The sequence below is a fragment of the Mobula hypostoma genome, chromosome 13 (assembly GCF_963921235.1).
Source record: "Mobula hypostoma chromosome 13, sMobHyp1.1, whole genome shotgun sequence".
Taxonomy (NCBI): Eukaryota; Metazoa; Chordata; class Chondrichthyes; order Myliobatiformes; family Myliobatidae; genus Mobula; species Mobula hypostoma.
The window spans coordinates 1,821,954-1,842,541 of NC_086109.1; the positions used below are offsets into that span (position 1 = coordinate 1,821,954).

At 47.7% G+C, this 20,588-nt stretch overlaps 1 protein-coding gene across 3 annotated transcripts in view; it reads left to right on the forward strand.

The window, feature by feature from the left end:
• The window catches only part of LOC134355364 (muscle M-line assembly protein unc-89-like), a 30,227-nt gene that overhangs the window by 3,705 nt on the left and 5,934 nt on the right, over window positions 1-20,588 (forward strand). The window contains exons 2-5 of one of the 3 annotated variants that reach the window (XM_063065144.1): window positions 6,395-6,715; window positions 12,182-12,484; window positions 14,323-14,625; window positions 17,754-18,158. In XM_063065144.1, the coding sequence (XP_062921214.1) occupies window positions 6,395-6,715; window positions 12,182-12,484; window positions 14,323-14,625; window positions 17,754-17,932 (1,106 nt within the window). In that variant the 3' untranslated portion in view covers window positions 17,933-18,158. Of the gene's footprint in view, window positions 1-6,394; window positions 6,716-12,181; window positions 12,485-14,322; window positions 14,626-17,753; window positions 18,279-20,588 lie in introns of those variants that run through there. The other 2 variants (XM_063065141.1, XM_063065142.1) reach the window with 2 other exon arrangements.

Consider the following 20,588-nt stretch of genomic DNA (forward strand, 5'->3'; position numbering starts at 1 on the left):
GTCTGTTGATCGATTGTGTCGGTAGGCGAATTGTCGGGGGTCTCGTTTGGGTGGACGAAAGTTTAACTGCTAACGATAGCCCAGTTGTAGCCGAGTGTCCCAATGGGGGCACCTCTGCCTTCTGAGGGGTCTGGTTCTCTTCTTTCTTAGATTTAACCTTTGGTGGCTGTTAACATCTTGCCATCCCTTCCCAATTATTAAAACACCAGTTTGTCCCAGTTCAGATCCCCTTTGCTGTTTAGTGTTTCCAGGATGGAATTGTCTTTAGATCAATAAACCCACTGTACGGCCAATCACCACAACTTCACCCACACAAATCTCGAGAGACTGTTACAGAGTACCTGCTGTCCCTTGTTTCCAAAGAACTTTGTCGGCGAGCAAACCCGGGGAACCAACAGGTCACCCACGAGTTGTTTTGTCTACTTATAATTTTCAATCTTTCTTCGGATATTGCTTATACTTTATTATCTAGCACTCCCCCTTAGTTGGCCAACCAAATACTAAACACTGACGTCCCTGTTTTAATCTATATCAGTCTTGTCCCTTCTTCCAAATCCCTTCTTGTTCCTTACCCAAACTCAGGACTGGTCACCGGCCGGTCTGGGACAACCCTCTCCCCCAATCCTGACCTTGATTCTGAGTCAGAGTCAGAATCAGCTTTATTATCACAGGCATGAGTTGTGAAATTTGTTCACTTGGCAGCAGCAGTTCAATGAAAGACATACCGTAATATAGAAAAATTAATTAATGTATATGTATATTGAAAAGGAAAGGTACGCTGCATCTGGAGTTTCTCCGGTTAGCAGACGATTTCCCTCCATGCCTCTCTGATGTAGTGAGGAACCACATAGGAGGCAAGTTACAGCAGTGGTTTGCCATTGCCTTCCATATTGAATATATTAAAAATTGTGCAAAAACAGAAATAGTAAAGAAGAACAGTAATAGAGGCAATGTGCTGTGAAACTACTAGCAAGGAGAGGCTGATGATTGGACAAAATTACAGTCAATAGGATGAGTCGCAAAACCTGGGAAGCTCCACACCCTGGGTCTCTGTACCTCCATCTGTAGCTGGATCCTCAACTTTCTAACCAGAAGACATAATCTGTGCAGATTGGAAATAACATCTCTACTTCGCTGACAATCAACACTGGCACATCTCAGCGATGCGTGCTTACTGCACACCCATGACCATGTGGCTTGGCACAGCTCAACTGTCATCTATCAATTTGCTGATGATACAACCATTGTTAGCAGAGTCTCAGATGGTGATGAGAGGGCGTACAGGAGCAGCTAGTTGAGTGATGTTGCCATAACTCACTTGCACTGAACATCAGTAAGACCAAAGAACTGATTGTGGACTTTAGGAGGGGTAAGATGAGGGAACACACACTCCTCAGGGAGTGATCAGAAGTGGACACAGTGAGTATTTTCAAGTTCCTGGGTGTCAATATCTCTGAGGAGGGAACCTGGACACAAAATATCGACGCAGCTATAATGACGAGAAAATAGCAGCTATATTTCATTAGGAGTTTGAGGAGATTTGTTTTGTCACAGAAAAGACTTGAAAATTTCTACAGATGTCCTGTGAGAAGCTTCCTATACATATTATAGATGGATAGATAGCTAGATGTACTTTATTAATCCCGAGGGAAATTTGGTTTCGTTACAGCCGCACCAATCAAGAATAGAGCGTAAATATAGCAATACAAGAACAACCAACAGTCAAACAACAAAATGCAAACTATGCCAGATGGAAAATAAGTCCAGGACCAGTCTATTGGCTCAGGGTGTCTGACTCTCCACGGGAGGAGCTGCACGTTCAATGGTCACAGGCAGGAACGACCTCCCAGACCGCCAAGGGTTGTATCACGGTGGAATGTGGCCGAAGTCCAACAGTAAAAAGTTCGGTATCCAGTCTGCAAACACGTTCCTCGATCGTAATATGGCCAGGATTGCACCTTCTGTTGTTAGCCAGAACAGTAAGCACCCAACTCCTTCACGCTTACTACCTTTACACCCTTTATTCTGCTTCTCTTTCCTCAAAGCCTCTCTGTATGTTAGATCTGGCTTTACTCCATGCACTTCTTTCACTGCTTTATCGCTCTGGGTCCCATCCCCCTCGCAAATTAGTTTAAACCTTCCTGAACTATGCTAGCAAACCTACCTGCAAGGATATTGTTCCCCCTCAAGTTCAGCTGCAACTTATACAATCTGTACAGGTCCCACCTTCCCCAGAAGAGACCCCAATGATCTGAAAATCTAAAACCCTGCTCCCTGCACCAACTCCTCAGCCACGCATTTAACTGAAATCTCCTCTTATTCTTACCATCACTATCATGTAGCACTGGTAGCAATCCTGAGAACACCACCCTTGAGGTCCTGTTCTTCAGCCTTCTGCCTAGTTTCTAAAACTCACACTTCAGGACCTCATCCCTCTTCCTGCCTATGTCGTTGGTCCCAACAAGTATCACGACTTCTGGTTGCTTTCCCTCTCGTACCAGAATGTCGTGCACCCGTTCAGAGACATCCCAGACCCTGGCACCTGGGAGGCAACAAACCATGCGGGTGTCCTTCTCACGTCCACAAAATTTCCTGTCTGCTCCCCTAACTATAGAGTCTCCAATGACGACAGCTTTCCTCTTCTCTGTCCCACCCTTCTGCACCACCGGGTCAGACTCAGTGCCGGAGGCCCTGCCACCGTGGCTCACCCCGGTCGATCATCCCCGCCGACAGAATCCAGGATGGTAAACTTATTATTCAGGGGAATGGCTACAGGGGTGCTCTGCACTACCTGTCTGCTCACCTTCGCTTTCCCCCCTCTGACTGTCACCCAACGACCTGCTTCCAGCAGCCTAGCTGTGACTACCTCCCTGTAGCTCTCATCTATGACTGCCTCATTCTCCCTTATGAGTTGAAGGTCATCCAGCTGCTGCTCCAGATTCTTTACATGGTCTTCTAGATCACCCAGCCGCATGCACTTCTGGTAGATGTAACTCTGCGGGAGAGGGGAGAGCCCCCAAGACTGCCACATCTCACATGAGAGGCACATCACCGTCTCAGGAAGCATTGTAAAGCCTAGCTGGGAGCAAGCTCGTCCTCTGCCTCTTCTCGTCAAAGCCTCAAAGCTCCACTCCTTCACTGGCCCGCTCACTCACTGGCTGCTCCGCTTGAGCTACCCCTCTATTTATTTGTTTGAGGTTTTCAAACTGTTTCATCACCTGACCTCGATTGCCCAATCAGCTGCTTTCTGCTGAGTCTGAGCTATTCAAATCTTGATTGTCTAATCAACTGCTTTCTGCTGATCTGTTCAAATCTTGATTGACTTGATTGTGCAGTCCAACTGTCAAAACCGCCAGACTCTCTCGAGTCAAAACCTCAAAGCTCCACTCCTTCACTGGCCGCTTTCTAGTGAGATTTGTGATAGAGATGGGAATTCATCGATAGCCTATGCTTCCTTGGGATCGAAGGGACTGAGAAGATGGAAGAATTAATATTTGATGGCTCTGGGCCTGTACATTTAGAGAATTATGGGGGCTTTGTGTGGTGGAATCTCATTGAAATGTATTGAAAGAAGCTGCAGAAAGCTGTAAATTTAGTTGGCTCCATCTTGGGTACTAGCCTACAAAGTACTAGGACGTCTTCAAGGAGCAGTGTCTCAGGAAGGCAGCATCCATTATTAAGGACCTACAGCACCCAGGGCATGCCCTTTTCTCACTCTTACCATCAGGTAGGAGATACAGAACCCTGAAGGCACACACTCAGTGATTTAGGAACAGCTTCTTCTCCTCTGCTATCCAATTCCTAAGAGAACATTGAACACGTGAACACTACCTGACTTGTTTAATATGCATTATTTTGGTTTTTGCATGATTTTAATCTATTCATTATATAGATATTGTAAATTTACTTATTTATTGTCATTATTTTATTTGTTTTTCTTTTTCTGTATTATGTATTGCATTGAACTGTTGCTGCTAGGTTAACAAATTTCACGACACATGCTTGGTAAGTTGATGGAGAAGATCCTGAGAGGCAGAATTTACGAACATTTGGAAAGGCATAATATGATTAGGAATAGTCAGCATAGCTTTGTCAAAGGCAGGTCGTGGCTTATGAGCCTGACTGAACATTTCGAGGATGTGACTAAACACATTCATGAAGGCAAAGCAGTAGATGTAGTGTATATTGATTTCAGCAAGGCATTTGATAAGGTACCCCATGCAAGGCTTATTGAGAAAGTAAGGAGGCATGGGATCCAAGGGGTCATTGTTTTGTGGATCCAGAACAGGCTTGCCCACAGAAAGCAAAGAGTGGTTGTAGATGGGTCATCTTCTGCATGGAGGTCAGTCACCAGTGGTGTGCCTCAGGAATTTGTTCTGCGATTTTTACTCTTTGTGATTTTCATAAGTGACCTGGATGAAGAAGTGGAGGGATGGGTTAGTAAATTTCCTGATGACACAAAGATTGGGGGTGTTGTGGATAGTGTGGAGGGCTGTCAGAGGTTACAGCAGGACATTGATAGGATGCAAAACTGGGCTGAGAAATGGCAGATGGAGTTCAACCCAGATAAGTGTGAGGTGGTTCATTTTGGTAGGTCAATTATGATGGCAGAATATAGTATTAATGGTAAGACTCTTGGCAATGTGGAGGATCAGAGGGATCTTGGGATCTGAGTCTATGGGATACTCAAAGCAGCTGCGCAGGTTGACTCTGTGGTTAAGAAGGCGTACGGTGTATTGGCCTTCATCAATCGTGGAATTGAATTTAGGAGCCGAGAGGTAATGTTGCAGCTATATAGGACCCTGGTCAGACCCCACTTGGAGTACTGTGCTCAGTTCTGGTTGCTTCACTACAGGAAGGATGTGGGAACCATAGAAAGGGTGCAGAGGAGATTTAGAAAGATATTGCCTGGATTAGGGATCATGCCTTATGAGAATAGTTTGAGTGAGCTTGGCTTTTTCTCCTTGGAGCGACAGAGGATGAGAGCTGACCTGATAGAGGCATATAAGATGATGAGAGGCTTGAATCATGCTGATAGTGAGAGGCTTTTTCCCAGGGCTGAAATGGCTAGCATGAGAGGGCAGTTTTATGGTGCTTGGAAGTAGGTACAGAGGAGATGTCAGGGGTTAAGTTTTTTACGCAGAGTGGTGAGTGCATGGAATGGGCTGCCCGCGGCGGTGGTGGTGGAGGTGGATATGATAGGGTCTTTTAAGAGACTCCTGGATAGGTACATGGAGCTTAGAAAAATAGAGGGCTATGGGTAACCCTAGGTAACTTCTAAGGTAAGGACATGTTTGGCACAGCTTTGTGGGACGAAGGGCCTGTATTGTGCTGTGGGTTTTCTATGTTTCTATGTTTCTATGGTAATGATAATAAACCTGATTCTGATTCTGATTCTGAATATTAAAAGACTCGGACAGATGGACGTGTAGAGGAAGTTCCCTTTAGTGGGGGTGTCCTTGACCACAGGGCACAGCCTCAAAACATAACTGAAACATAATTGCCCCTCCTTGTTCCCTTTCTCCCATTGCCCTTTGTTCTCTCCAATCAGATACCTTCTTCTCCAGCCCTTTTCCTTTCTCCGGTGAGGGGACTCTTCCCAAAATGACAACTGTTTACTCTTTTCCATAGAGGCTGCCTGGCCTGCTGAATTCCTCCAGTATTTTGTGTGTGTTGCTTGGATTTCCAGCACGTGCATATTTTCTCATCTTTACCATTTCCCACCTACATGACTTCATCCACCATCTTCCAGCCAGTTCTCCTTCCCCTCCCCCCAGAGAAAACTAGAAGCAAACACACGATATTTACTAAAAGTTAACAAGCAGGTGATAATTCAAACATAAACTCAAACAAACAAAGCTAAAACCACAAGAAAAAGGACAATTAAAAAATAAAAATTGTAGACCTTAATCCGACAACGTCACTGTGAAGAACCAGTGGTCAGGGTCAGCCGAGAGGACCAGTGCCACAGTCGACCTCTGCAGAAGGACAGGGTGGACGAGCTTCATTCTGTACATGACCTGTGCACTGGGAGTGGGTGAAAGGACAGTGTAGATGGTTATTTCCCGTATTCCCTCATTGTGTTCACTCTCTCCAAACACTACAAACCTTTTCTCCAGACTGGAGCCCATTTGCCATGTCTCTGCCTCCCTGTCATGACAACCGATATCTGGCTGCAGGCTGCAACTCCCTTCCTCAGGGCCGGGTGTGGAGAGTCTTCACTCTGTTCCCCCAGTGGGCTCACTGTGTGATGGAGGAACTGTGTGCCGGGTCTCTCTCAGGGTCAGGAGTCAGATGATGGGCCACATGGCCTGCTCCTGTAACTATGATCCACCCGGCTCTGATTCTACAGTTACTGTATTCACCTGCTGACTGTCTCCTCTTGTCTCCTCAGCTGGGACTGGGGATTCCCCGACCACTGTGAATGGAACACGGGGACAGTCGGTCTCCTTACATCCTGGGATCCCAGTCGGACCGGACGTTGTTGAGCTTGTGTGGAGACGGTTGTCACCCAGGATGAAGATAGTGACATATTCAAACAAGATCAGTGACTATTACGGATCTGAGGAGTACAAGCGACGGATAACTCTTCATCCCGGGAACTTCGGTCTGGAAATCCGTGATCTACAGAAAAGTGACTCTGATGTTTATGAGGTGTCTGTTACAGCAAGTACAGGAGCACAGACTCAGAACAAAATGCGACTGGATGTGTACGGTGAGTGAGATGCTGCGGAGGGGCCCGGGTTTCATCAGTTCCTGAAGCACCCCAATTAATGATCCTGTGTGTTCCCCTGTTTACTGAACCCCACTGACTGCCCGTGTCCAGAGCTGGGCTCACGGTCCCAGTGTAGTGAGGTTGAGTCAGTGTGAGTCTGGAGGACACACTCACCACATCCCCGGAGACTGGACCAGAGACTGTGAAGCATCGAACTGTCAATGGGAAACCTCGTGACTCTGAGGCTGGAGGAGCTGAGCAGATGGGGAACAGGGAACGGGAGATAGGCTGATCTGGTGGAAGGGACTGGTGGACGGGCTAAACAGTCTATATCTGTGGGTCAGTTAAACAGATCCCTCTGTATCCCCAGGTCAAAGGCCTGGTCTTTCATGTTCAGGGATCCCATTTTCAGAGGCACTGCTTGTTAATTCCCCAGACTGAGGTCTGAGCTCAGCAAGGTGTTTATTCCTCAGCCTTCATGCTGTGCTGTGCTGAGTGAGACCCTGTGTGTTCATTACACTGAATATAATGTCCCAGTGAGTGACACAGTACATGGACACAACAGTACACTCACACACAGCAATATGGTTCCTGACTCACTCCAACAGTAATATCACATTCACAATAATCTCACTCAGCAACGTCTGCCTGAGAAATCTCCTCCACCTCAGGTTTAACGGGTCCCATTGGAGGGAGGAGAATGTCAGAACGTGGGGAATGGAACATCAGAGGAACAGCTCCTCAGCTCATGACGTGCTGCCAAACTCATTGCTAATGGAACCCAGTTAAGCTAATCCCTTCTGACTGTTCGTGCTCCATATGCCTTTATTCTCTAGACATTCATGTGTGTATCTGACAGTCTCTCAAAAATCTCTCTGGCCTTTGCCTCTATCACCACTCCTGGCAGCCCATTTCAGGCTCCCACCACTCTCTGTGTAAAGAAAAACTTGCCCTGCACATCTCCTTTGAATTTACCCCTGTCACTTTAAAGGAACCATCTCTGGTATTAGAGACTTTTTATTTGAGATACAGCAGGGAATAGTCCCTTCCGGGACTTTGAGCCATGCAACCCAGAAATCCCTGAATTTAACCCTAGCCATGAGAATTATCTCGGCAATGAAAGGGTTCTTCCAGGGTTGTATCTCTCATCTCTATGGGTCTGTTGCTGGTGCAGTTTATCTTTATCTCTTCTGTTTCATCTCCGTTTGGTCTCAGAGCCAACGTGGTGGAGTTAGCGGTCAAGAGTGCTGATTTCTCTTCCATCTGTTGGTTCGAACTAAACAGCAGGGTGATGTTGTCTGCAAACTCTTAGTGATCAAGTTGCTGCCACATAGTCCACTGGATCCATTTCATTTTTCACTTGTTGTCTGTTTCATTATCTAGTTTGTTGCCAACAGGAACAGGAAAGGACCCAAACATTCCAGCTCCACCCCAGTGTTGACATTGAAGCTTTCTGCCAGTTTTCCCACATGTATGACTTTGCATGACATGTTGTAGAGTTCCTAAAGATATTGACAAATTTCTGTGATATTCCATAATGTTTCATCAGTTTCCATATGGTGTTTGTGTCTAAGTATCGAAGGTTTTGTTGTAGTGATGAAGTTGACATAGAGAGAAATATTCCATTGTTCTCAAAGGTTCAAAACTCACCTTTCTTTGGAAGCTTTATTTGGGAAACACATAGGGGAGAGATGTTGAGGCTGAAATTAGATGATGCGGACACGCCTGGTCCAACCTCGAGATCTGGCTCAGCATAGAGGGTGATGGAGATGGGAGTTCATTGATAGCCTATGCTTCTTTGCGAGGTAAGGGCCCAAGAAGATGAAAGAGTTAATAATTGATTGCTCTGGGCCTGTAGATTTGGAGAATGACAAGGGGTTGTGTGGTGGAATATCATTGAAACCCATTGAAAGAGGCTGCAAAGGATTGTAAATTGTAAATTTAGTCAGCTCTGTCTTGGGTACTAGCCTACAAAGTACCCAGGACATCTTCAAGGAGCGGGATCTCAGAAAGGCAGCGTCCAGTATTAAGGCCCTCCAGCACCAAGGGCATGCCCTTTTCTCGCTGTTACCATCAGGCAGGAGGTACAGACGCCTGAAGGCACACACTCAGTGATTCAAGAACAGCTTCTTCCCTTCTGCCGTCTGATTTCTAAATGGACATTGAACCAGTGAGCACTACCTTACTTTTTAAAATATATTTATTTCTGTTTTTGCACTATTTAAATCTAATCTATATCGATATACGTAAATTAATTCACTTATTTATTATTATTATTTTATTTGTTTTTCTTCTCCTTCTATATTACGTACTGCATTGAACTGCTGCTGCTAAGTTAACTAATTTTACGACCCATGCCGGTGATAATAAACCTGATTCTGATTCTGAATATTGAAAGACCGAAACAGATGGACTTGGAGAGGATGCTTCAAATGGGGGGTGTGCCTTTGACCACAGGGTACAGCCTCAAAACACAATGATGTCCCTTTGAAACAGAAATGCCCCTCCTCTTCCCCTTCTCCCATTACCCTCTGTTCTCTCCTATCAGATACCTTCTTCTCCAGCCCCTTTCCTTTCTCTGATGAAGGGTCTCGGCCCGAAACATCGACTGTTCACTCTTTTCCATAGATACTGCCTGGCATTCTGAGTTCCTCCAGCATTTTGTGAGTGTTGTTTGGATTTCCAGCATCTTCAGATTTTCTCATCTTTATCTTTCCCCACCCACCTGACCACCCACCATCTTCCAGCCAGTTCTCCTTCCTCTCCCCCCACAGGAAGCTAGAACCAAAGATACCCCATTTACTAAAAGTTGACAAACAGGTGATAATTCAAATATAAACTCAAACAAACAAAGCTAAAACCACAAGAAAAAGGACAATTAAAAAATAAAGATTGTAGACCTTAATCCGACAACGTCACTGTGAAGAACCAGTGGTCAGGGTCAGCCGAGAGGACCAGTGCCACAGTCGACCTCTGCAGAAGGACAGGGTGGACGAGCTTCATTCTGTACATGACCTGTGCACTGGGAGTGGGTGAAGGGACAGTGTAGACGGTGATTTCCCGTATTCCCTCATTGTGTTCACTCTCTCCAAACACTACAAACCTTTTCTCCAGACTGGAGCCCATTTGCCATGTCTCTGCCTCCCTGTCATGACCATCGATATCTGGCTGCAGGCTGCAACTCCCTTCCTCAGGGCCGGGTGTGGAAAGTCTTCACTCTGTTCCCCTGGTGGGCTCACTGTGTGATGGAGGAACTGTGTGCCAGGTCTCTCTCAGGGTCAGAAGTCAGATGATGGGCCGCATGGCCTGCTCCTGTAACTGTGATCCTCCCGGCTCTGATTCTACAGTTACTGAATTCACCTGCTGACTGTCTCCTCAGCTGGGACTGGGGATTCCCCGACCACTGTGAATGGAACACGGGGACAGTCGGTCTCCTTACATCCTGGGATCCCAGTCGGACTGGACGTTGTTGAGCTTGTGTGGAGACGGTTGTCACCCAGGGTGAAGATAGTGACATATTCAAACAAGATCAGTGACTATTACGGATCTGAGGAGTACAAGCGCCGGATAACTCTTCATCCCGGGAACTTCAGTCTGGAAATCCGTGATCTGTAGAGAGAGGACACTGGTGATTATGAGGTGACTGTCACAGCAAGTTCAGGAGCACAGACTCAGAACAAAATGCGACTGGATGTGTACGGTGAGTGAGATGCTGCGGAGGGGCCCGGGTTTCATCAGTTCCTGAAGCACCCCAATTAATGATCCTGTGTGTTCCCCTGTTTACTGAACCCCACTGAGTGCCCGTGTCCAGAGCTGGGCTCACGGTCCCAGTGTAGTGAGGTTGAGTCAGTGTGAGTCTGGAGGACACACTCACCACATCCCCGGAGACTGGACCAGAGGCTGTGAAGCATCAAACTGTCAATGGGGAACCTCGTGACTCCGAGGTTGGAGGAGATGAGCAGATGGGGAACAGGGAACGGGAGATAGGCTAATATGGTGGAAGGGACTTGTGGATGGGCTGAACGGTCTATATCTGTGGGGCAGTTAAACAGATCCCTCTGTATCCCCAGGTCAAAGGCCTGGTCTGTCATGTTCAGAGATCCCATTTTCAGAAGCCTTCATGCTGTGCTGTGCTGAGTGAGACCCTGTGTATTCATTACACTGAATATAGTGTCCCAGTGAGTGACGCAGTCCACGGATACAACAGTACACTCACACACATGAATATGGTTCCTGACTCATTCTCACAGTAATATCACATTCACAATAATCTCACACAGCAGCGTCTGCCGGGGAAATCTCCTCCACCCCAGGTTTAACGGGTTTGCCTTTGCCTCTACCACCACTCCCGGCAGCCCATTTCAGGCTCCCACCACTCTGTGTGTAAAGAAAATCTTGCCCCACACATCTCCTTTGAATTTACCCCTGTCACTGTAAATGCACAATCTCTGGTATTGGACTCCTCTTATTTGATTTTTTTAAAAATTTTATCGAGATACAGCAGGGAATAGTCCCTTCCGAGATTTGAACCACACTGCCCAGCAATCCCCCAATTGTAACCCAGCCTAATCACAGGACAATTTATAATGACCAATTAACCATGCAATTGGTATGTCCTTGGACTGTGGGAGGAAACCAGAGCACGCAGGGGAATCCCACGTGGACACAGGGAGAATGTACAAACTCCTTACGGGCAGCGGGAATTCAGTCTGGTTCACTGGTACTGTAAAGTGTTGTGCTAAGGACTACCCATTCGTGCCACCCCTGGGAAAAAAATACTATCTGTCTACTTCATCTGTGTCCTTATAAATGTCATAAGCTTGTATCAGCTCCGACACTCAGAGGAAACAGCCCAAATTAGTCCAATGGAATACTCCAGATGTAGCTTGATCAGAGTTTTTAAAGATGTAGCATAACTTCCTGACTTCTGAACTCAGTGCCTCGACTGATGAAGACAAGCATGTAAAGACCCTCTTGGGCACCCGATCAACATGCAGCCACGTTTCCCCACCCATGTCTGCATCTGATCCATGTCCAAATGCATCTATTGGCGCTCCTCTGCACCATCCACAACACCGACAGTCTGTTGGAGGCCTTTGGCCCACCTAGAGCCTATTCCCCACTCACTGAAATCAGGGTTGGTCTGACCCTGATCTCAGCTCTACTTTCCTGCCTGTTTCCACCCTCTCCCCAAATCCTCTCCAGACCAAAACTCTGTCTGAACCTTGAATACAGTGACTCAGCCTCCACAACTCTCTGGGGAAGAAAATTCCATCGATTCCTGAACCTTAGAGAAGAGAAATCCTTCCTCATATCTGTCTGAAATTATGGTCCCTTATTCTGAAACTGTGCCCTCGTTTTAGATCATACAGGAGGGGGAAACATCCTCCCAAAACCACCCCCCCCACTCCGATCCTGCTCCAGTCACTGAACTCACCGGCTGACTGCCTCCTCTTGTCTCCTCAGAGCGGATGGGGACCGTGACAAGACCTTGGGGACAGTGGGTCTCCCTACCTGCTGGGATCACACGTGGGCTGGACGTTTCTCAGGTGGTGTGGAGAAGAGACGGAACCACAATAGCAGAATATGCAAATGGGAACATTTTCTACTTCGGTCCTGAGGAGTACAAGCGACGGATAACTCTTCATCCCGGGAACTTCAGTCTGGAAATCCGTGATCTACAGAGAGAGGACACTGGTGATTATAAAGTGACTGTTACATTAAGTAGAGGAGGACAGATTCAGATGGAAATGCGACTGGAGGTGTACGGTGAGTGAGACGCTGCGGAGGGGCCCGGGTTTCACCGGTTCCTGAAACACCCCTAATTACTGGCTGAGGGCAGATCCTGTGTGTTTCCCTGTTAACTGAGCCCCACTGACTGCCCGTGTCCAGAGCTGGGCTCACGGTCCCAGTGTAGTGAGGCTGAGTCAGTGTGAGTCTGGAGGACACACTCACCACATCCCCGGAGACTGGACCAGAGGCTGTGAAGCATCAAACTGTCAATGGGGAACCTCGTGACTCCGAGGCTGGAGGAGATGAGCAGATGGGGAACAGGGAACGGGAGATAGGCTAATATGGTGGAAGGGACTTGTGGATGGGCTGAACGGTCTATATCTGTGGGGCAGTTAAACAGATCCCTCCGTATCCCCAGGTCAAAGGCCTGGTCTGTCATGTTCAGAGATCCCATTTTCAGAAGGCACCTCTTGTTAATTCCCCAGACTGAGGTCTGAGCTCAGCAAGGTGTTTATTCCTCAGCCTTCATGCTGTGCTGTGCTGAGTGAGACCCTGTGTATTCATTACACTGAATATAGTGTCCCAGTGAGTGACACAGGACACGGACACAACAGTACACTCACACACATCAATATGGTTCCTGACTCATTCTCACAGTAATATCACATTCACAATAATCTCACTCAGCAGCGTCTGCCGGAGAAATCTCCTCCACCCCAGGTTTAATGGGTTTGCTTTGCCTCTACCACCACTCCCGGCAGCCCATTTCAGGCTCCCACCACTCTGTGTGTAAAGAAAATCTTGCCCCACACATCTCCTTTGAATTTACCCCTGTCACTGTAAATGCACAATCTCTGGTATTGGACTCCTCTTATTTGATTTTTTAAAAAATTTTATCGAGATACAGAAGGGAATAGTCCCTTCCGGGATTTGAACCACACTGCCCAGCAATCCCCCAATTGTAACCCAGCCTAATCACAGGACAATTTATAATGACCAATTAACCATGCAATTGGTATGTCCTTGGACTGTGGGAGGAAACCAGAGCACACAGGGGAATCCACGTGGACACGGGGAGAATGTACAAACTCCTTACGGGCAGCGGGAATTCAGTCTGGTTCACTGGTACTGTAAAGTGTTGTGCTAAGGACTACCCATTCGTGCCACCCCTGGGAAAAAAATACTATCTGTCTACTTCATCTGTGTCCTTATAAATGTCATAAGCTTGTATCAGCTCCGACACTCAGAGGAAACAGCCCAAATTAGTCCAATGGAATACTCCAGATGTAGCTTGATCAGAGTTTTTAAAGATGTAGCATAACTTCCTGACTTCTGAACACAGTGCCTCGACTGATGAAGACAAGCATGTAAAGACCCTCTTGGGCACCCGATCAACATGCAGCCACGTTTCCCCACCCATGTCTGCATCTGATCCATGTCCAATTGCATCTATTGGCGCTCCTCTGCACCATCCACAACACCGACAGTCTGTTGGAGGCCTTTGGCCCACCTAGAGCCTATTCCCCACTCACTGAAATCAGGGTTGGTCTGACCCTGATCTCAGCTCTACTTTCCTGCCTGTTTCCACCCTCTCCCCAAATCCTCTCCAGATCAAAACTCTGACTGAACCTTGAATACAGTGACTCAGCCTCCACAACTCTCTGGGGAAGAAAATTCCATCGATTCCTGAACCTTAGATAAGAGAAATCCTTCCTCATATCTGTCTGAAATTATGGTCCCTTATTCTGAAACTGTGCCCTCGTTTTAGATCATACAGGAGGGGGAAACATCCTCCCAAAACCGCCCCCCCCCCCACTCCGATCCTGCTCCAGTCACTGAACTCACCGGCTGACTGCCTCCTCTTGTCTCCTCAGAGTGGATGGGGACCGTGACAAGACCTTGGGGACAGTGGGTCTCCCTACCTGCTGGGATCACACGTGGGCTGGACGTTTCTCAGGTGGTGTGGAGAAGAGACGGAACCACAATAGCAGAATATGCAAATGGGAACATTTTCTACTTCGGTCCTGAGGAGTACACGCGACGGATAACTCTTCATCCCGGGAACTTCAGTCTGGAAATCCGTGATCTACAGAGAGAGGACACTGGTGATTATAAAGTGACTGTTACATTAAGTAGAGGAGGACAGATTCAGATGGAAATGCGACTGGAGGTGTACGGTGAGTGAGACGCTGCGGAGGGGCCCGGGTTTCACCGGTTCCTGAAACACCCCTAATTACTGGCTGAGGGCAGATCCTGTGTGTTTCCCTGTTAACTGAGCCCCACTGACTGCCCGTGTCCAGAGCTGGGCTCACGGTCCCAGTGTAGTGAGGTTGAGTCAGTGTGAGTCTGGAGGACACACTCACCACATCCCCGGAGACTGGACCAGAGGCTGTGAAGCATCGAACTGTCAATGGGGAACCTCGTGACTCCGAGGCTGGAGGAGCTGTGCAGATGGGGAACAGGGAACGGGAGATAGGCTAATATGGTGGAAGGGACTGGTGGACGGGCTAAACAGTCTATATCTGTGGGTCAGTTAAACAGATCCCTCTGTATCCCCAGGTCAAAGGCCTGGTCTTTCATGTTCAGGGATCCCATTTTCAGAGGCACTGCTTGTTAATTCCCCAGACTGAGGTCTGAGCTCAGCAAGGTGTTTATTCCTCAGCCTTCATGCTGTGCTGTGCTGAGTGAGACCCTGTGTGTTCATTACACTGAATATAATGTCCCAGTGAGTGACACAGTACACGGACACAACAGTACACTCACACACAGCAATATGGTTCCTGACTCACTCCAACAGTAATATCACATTCACAATAATCTCACTCAGCAACGTCTGCCTGAGAAATCTCCTCCACCTCAGGTTTAACGGGTCCCATTGGAGGGAGGAGAATGTCAGAACATGGGGAATGGAACATCAGAGGAACAGCTCCTCAGCTCATGACGTGCTGCCAAACTCATTGCTAATGGAACCCAGTTAAGCTAATCCCTTCTGACTGTTCGTGCTCCATATGCCTTTATTCTCTAGACATTCATGTGTGTATCTGACAGTCTCTCAAAAATCTCTCTGGCCTTTGCCTCTATCACCACTCCTGGCAGCCCATTTCAGGCTCCCACCACTCTCTGTGTAAAGAAAAACTTGCCCTGCACATCTCCTTTGAATTTACCCCTGTCACTTTAAAGGAACCATCTCTGGTATTAGAGACTTTTTATTTGAGATACAGCAGGGAATAATCCCTTCCGGGACTTTGAGCCATGCAACCCAGAAATCCCTGAATTTAACCCTAGCCATGAGAATTATCTCGGCAATGAAAGGGTTCTTCCAGGGTTGTATCTCTCATCTCTATGGGTCTGTTGCTGGTGCAGTTTATCTTTATCTCTTCTGTTTCATCTCCGTTTGGTCTCAGAGCCAACGTGGTGGAGTTAGCGGTCAAGAGTGCTGATTTCTCTTCCATCTGTTGGTTCGAACTAAACAGCAGGGTGATGTTGTCTGCAAACTCTTAGTGATCAAGTTGCTGCCACATAGTCCACTGGATCCATTTCATTTTTCACTTGTTGTCTGTTTCATTATCTAGTTTGTTGCCAACAGGAACAGGAAAGGACCCAAACATTCCAGCTCCACCCCAGTGTTGACATTGAAGCTTTCTGCCAGTTTTCCCACATGTATGACTTTGCATGACATGTTGTAGAGTTCCTAAAGATATTGACAAATTTCTGTGATATTCCATAATGTTTCATCAGTTTCCATATGGTGTTTGTGTCTAAGTATCGAAGGTTTTGTTGTAGTGATGAAGTTGACATAGAGAGAAATATTCCATTGTTCTCAAAGGTTCAAAACTCACCTTTCTTTGGAAGCTTTATTTGGGAAACACATAGGGGAGAGATGTTGAGGCTGAAATTAGATGATGCGGACACGCCTGGTCCAACCTCGAGATCTGGCTCAGCATAGAGGGTGATGGAGATGGGAGTTCATTGATAGCCTATGCTTCTTTGCGAGGTAAGGGCCCAAGAAGATGAAAGAGTTAATAATTGATTGCTCTGGGCCTGTAGATTTGGAGAATGACAAGGGGTTGTGTGGTGGAATATCATTGAAACCCATTGAAAGAGGCTGCAAAGGATTGTAAATTGTAAATTTAGTCAGCTCTGTCTTGGGTACTAGCCTACAAAGTACCCAGGACATCTTCAAGGAGCGGGGTCTCAGAAAGGCAGCGTCCAGTATTAAGGCCCTCCAGCACCAAGGGCATGCCCTTTTCTCGCTGTTACCATCAGGCAGGAGGTACAGACGCCTGAAGGCACACACTCAGTGATTCAAGAACAACTTCTTCCCTTCTGCCGTCTGATTTCTAAATGGACATTGAACCAGTGAGCACTACCTTACTTTTTAAAATATATTTATTTCTGTTTTTGCACTATTTAAATCTATTCTATATCGATATACGTAAATTAATTCACTTATTTATTATTATTATTTTATTTGTTTTTCTTCTCCTTCTATATTACGTACTGCATTGAACTGCTGCTGCTAAGTTAACTAATTTTACGACCCATGCCGGTGATAATAAACCTGATTCTGATTCTGAATATTGAAAGACCGAAACAGATGGACTTGGAGAGGATGCTTCAAATGGGGGGTGTGCCTTTGACCACAGGGTACAGCCTCAAAACACAATGATGTCCCTTTGAAACAGAAATGCCCCTCCTCTTCCCCTTCTCCCATTACCCTCTGTTCTCTCCTATCAGATACCTTCTTCTCCAGCCCCTTTCCTTTCTCTGATGAAGGGTCTCGGCCCGAAACATCGACTGTTCACTCTTTTCCATAGATACTGCCTGGCATTCTGAGTTCCTCCAGCATTTTGTGAGTGTTGTTTGGATTTCCAGCATCTTCAGATTTTCTCATCTTTATCTTTCCCCACCCACCTGACCACCCACCATCTTCCAGCCAGTTCTCCTTCCTCTCCCCCCACAGGAAGCTAGAACCAAAGATACCCCATTTACTAAAAGTTGACAATAACAGGTGATAATTCAAATATAAACTCAAACAAACAAAGCTAAAACCACAAGAAAAAGGACAATTAAAAAATAAAGATTGTAGACCTTAATCCGACAACGTCACTGTGAAGAACCAGTGGTCAGGGTCAGCCGAGAGGACCAGTGCCACAGTCGACCTCTGCAGAAGGACAGGGTGGACGAGCTTCATTCTGTACATGACCTGTGCACTGGGAGTGGGTGAAGGGACAGTGTAGACGGTGATTTCCCGTATTCCCTCATTGTGTTCACTCTCTCCAAACACTACAAACCTTTTCTCCAGACTGGAGCCCATTTGCCATGTCTCTGCCTCCCTGTCATGACCATCGATATCTGGCTGCAGGCTGCAACTCCCTTCCTCAGGGCCGGGTGTGGAGTGTCTTCACTCTGTTCCCCCGGTGGTCTCACTGTGTGATGGAGGAACTGTGTGCCAGGTCTCTCTCAGGGTCAGAAGTCAGATGATGGGCCGCATGGCCTGCTCCTGTAACTGTGATCCTCCCGGCTCTGATTCTACAGTTACTGAATTCACCTGCTGACTGTCTCCTCAGCTGGGACTGGGGATTCCCCGACCACTGTGAATGGAACACGGGGACAGTCGGTCTCCTTACATCCTGGGATCCCAGTCGGACTGGACGTTGTTGAGCTTGTGTGGAGACGGTTGTCACCCAGGATGAAGATAGTGACATATTCAAACAAGATCAGTGACTATTACGGATCTGAGGAGTACAAGCGACGGATAACTCTTCATCCCGGGAGCTTCAGTCTGGAAATCCGTGATCTACGGAGAGAAGACACTGGTGATTATGAGGTGAGTGTCACAGCAAGTTCAGGAGCACAGACTCAGAACAAAATGCGACTGGATGTGTACGGTGAGTGAGATGCTGCGGAGGGGCCCGGGTTTCATCAGTTCCTGAAACACCCCCAGTTAATGGGTGAGGGCAGATCCTAGAGGTGTACGATGAGTGAGACACCACGGTGGGGGGGCGGCAGGAGAGCAGGTTTTACCGGTTCCTGAAACACCCCTAATGTGTGGGTGAAGGCAGATCCTGTGTGTTCCCCTGTTTACTGAACCCCACTGACTGCCCGTGTCCAGAGCTGGGCTCACGGTCCCAGTGTAGTGAGGCTGAGTCAGTGTGAGTCTGGAGGACACACTCACCACATCCCCGGAGACTGGACCAGAGGCTGTGAAACATCGAACTGTCAATGGGAAACCTCGTGACTCTGAGGCTGGAGGAGCTGAGCAGATGGGGAACAGGGAACGGGAGATAGGGAGATGATCTGGTGGGAGGGACTGGTCGATGGGCCGAACAGTCTATATCTGTGGGTCAGTTAAACAGATCCCTCCGTATTCCCAGGTCAAAGTCCTGGTCTGTCATGTTCAGGGATCCCATTTTCAGATGGCACTGCTTGGTAATTCCCCAGACTGAGGTCTGAGCTCAGCAAGGTGTTGATTCCTCAGTCTTCATGCTGTGCTGTGCTGAGTGAGACCCTGTGTGTTCATTACACTAATATAGTGTCCCAGTGAGTGACACAGTACACGGACACAACAGCACACTCACACACACCAATATGGTTCCTGACTCACGGAAACAGTAATATCACTTTCACAATAACTGGGGCAGAACGGGCTGGCAACCCAATCTGTGTCATCTGAGAGGAGGACCCCCACAAAAGCTCGATGAATCGAAGGGAATGATACCCCCGGGGTGCCCGAGAGGTGGGGGGGGTGGAGGATGAGCAACCCAGTCGGACAGACACAATGGGATCAGAACCAGGCGATGAACGAACGACTATGAGTAAACACAAAATACTCTGCAGATGCTGGAGTCAAAGCAACACTCACAACACGCTGAAGGAACTCAGCAGGTCGGACAGCATCCGTGGAAACGATGAGTCAATGTTTCGGGCGGGAACCCTTCATCAAGATTGAAGAGAGAAGGGGCAGAGGCCCTATAAAGAAGGTGGGGGAGGGTGGGAAGGAGAAGGCTGGTAGGTTCCAGGTGAAAAACCAGTAAGGGGAAAGATAAAGGGGTGGGGGAGGGGAAGCAGGGAGGTGACAGGCAGGAAAGGCGAAGAAAGAATAGGGGAAAACACAATGGGTAGTAGAAGGAGGTGGAACCATGAGGGAGGTGATAGGCAGCTGAAGGGGGGGGGGCAGAGTGAAATTTGGATAGGGAAAGTGAGGGGGCGGGAATTACCGGAAGTTGGAGAATTCTATATTCATACCAAGGGGCTGGAGGCTACCTAGACGGTATATGAGGTGTTGCTCCTCCAACCTGAGTTTAGCCTCATCATGGCAGTAGAGGAAGCCATGTATGGACATATCCGAATGGGAATGTGAAGCAGAGTTGAACTAGGTGGCTACCGGGAGATCCTGTCTGTTGTGGGGACGGAGCAGAGGTGCTCGATGAAGCAGTCCCCCAATCTGTGTCAGGTTTCACCGATGTAGAGGAGGCCGCACCGGGAGCACCAGATGCAATAGATGACCCCAACGGACTCACAAGTGAAGTGTTGCCTCACCTGGAAGGACTGTTTGGGGCCCTAAATGGTGGCAAGAGAGGAGGTGTAGGGACAGGTGATGAAGATGTCAACCAAATTCCGGAGGCAATGGTGAAGGGAGGGGTCGATAGGAAGCTACAAGCCATGACAACAGTCATTGTCAGCATCGCAGCGGAACGGTTCGGAGAAGAGGAGAAGGAAGGCTCCAATACACTTTACTCGAAGAACCGAAGAGCATTGAGGATCCACAACATCAGGCAGGAGATGAAAGTGCTGAAGTCCCAATAGAAGGAGGCAGGAGAAGAGGAACGCATTGGCTTGGCCCAGCTGATGTGCATACTACGAAAGAAGATCAGGGTCCTCTGCTGGGCAGAGTGGCATCGGAGGCGTCGTTGTGAAAGGGCCCGAAAACGTGCTACCTTTATCGCCAACCCCTTCAAGTTCACCAAGGAGTTGCTGGGGGAGAAGCGCACTGGGAAACTGGCCTGTTCGCAGGAAGACATAGACCAACATCTGAAGAAGATATATAATGATCCTGAAAGAGAGCAGGAGTTGGGGGAGTGCGACATCCTAATAGTCCCACCTGAACCGGATGTGCAGTTCGACATGTCAGAGCTGC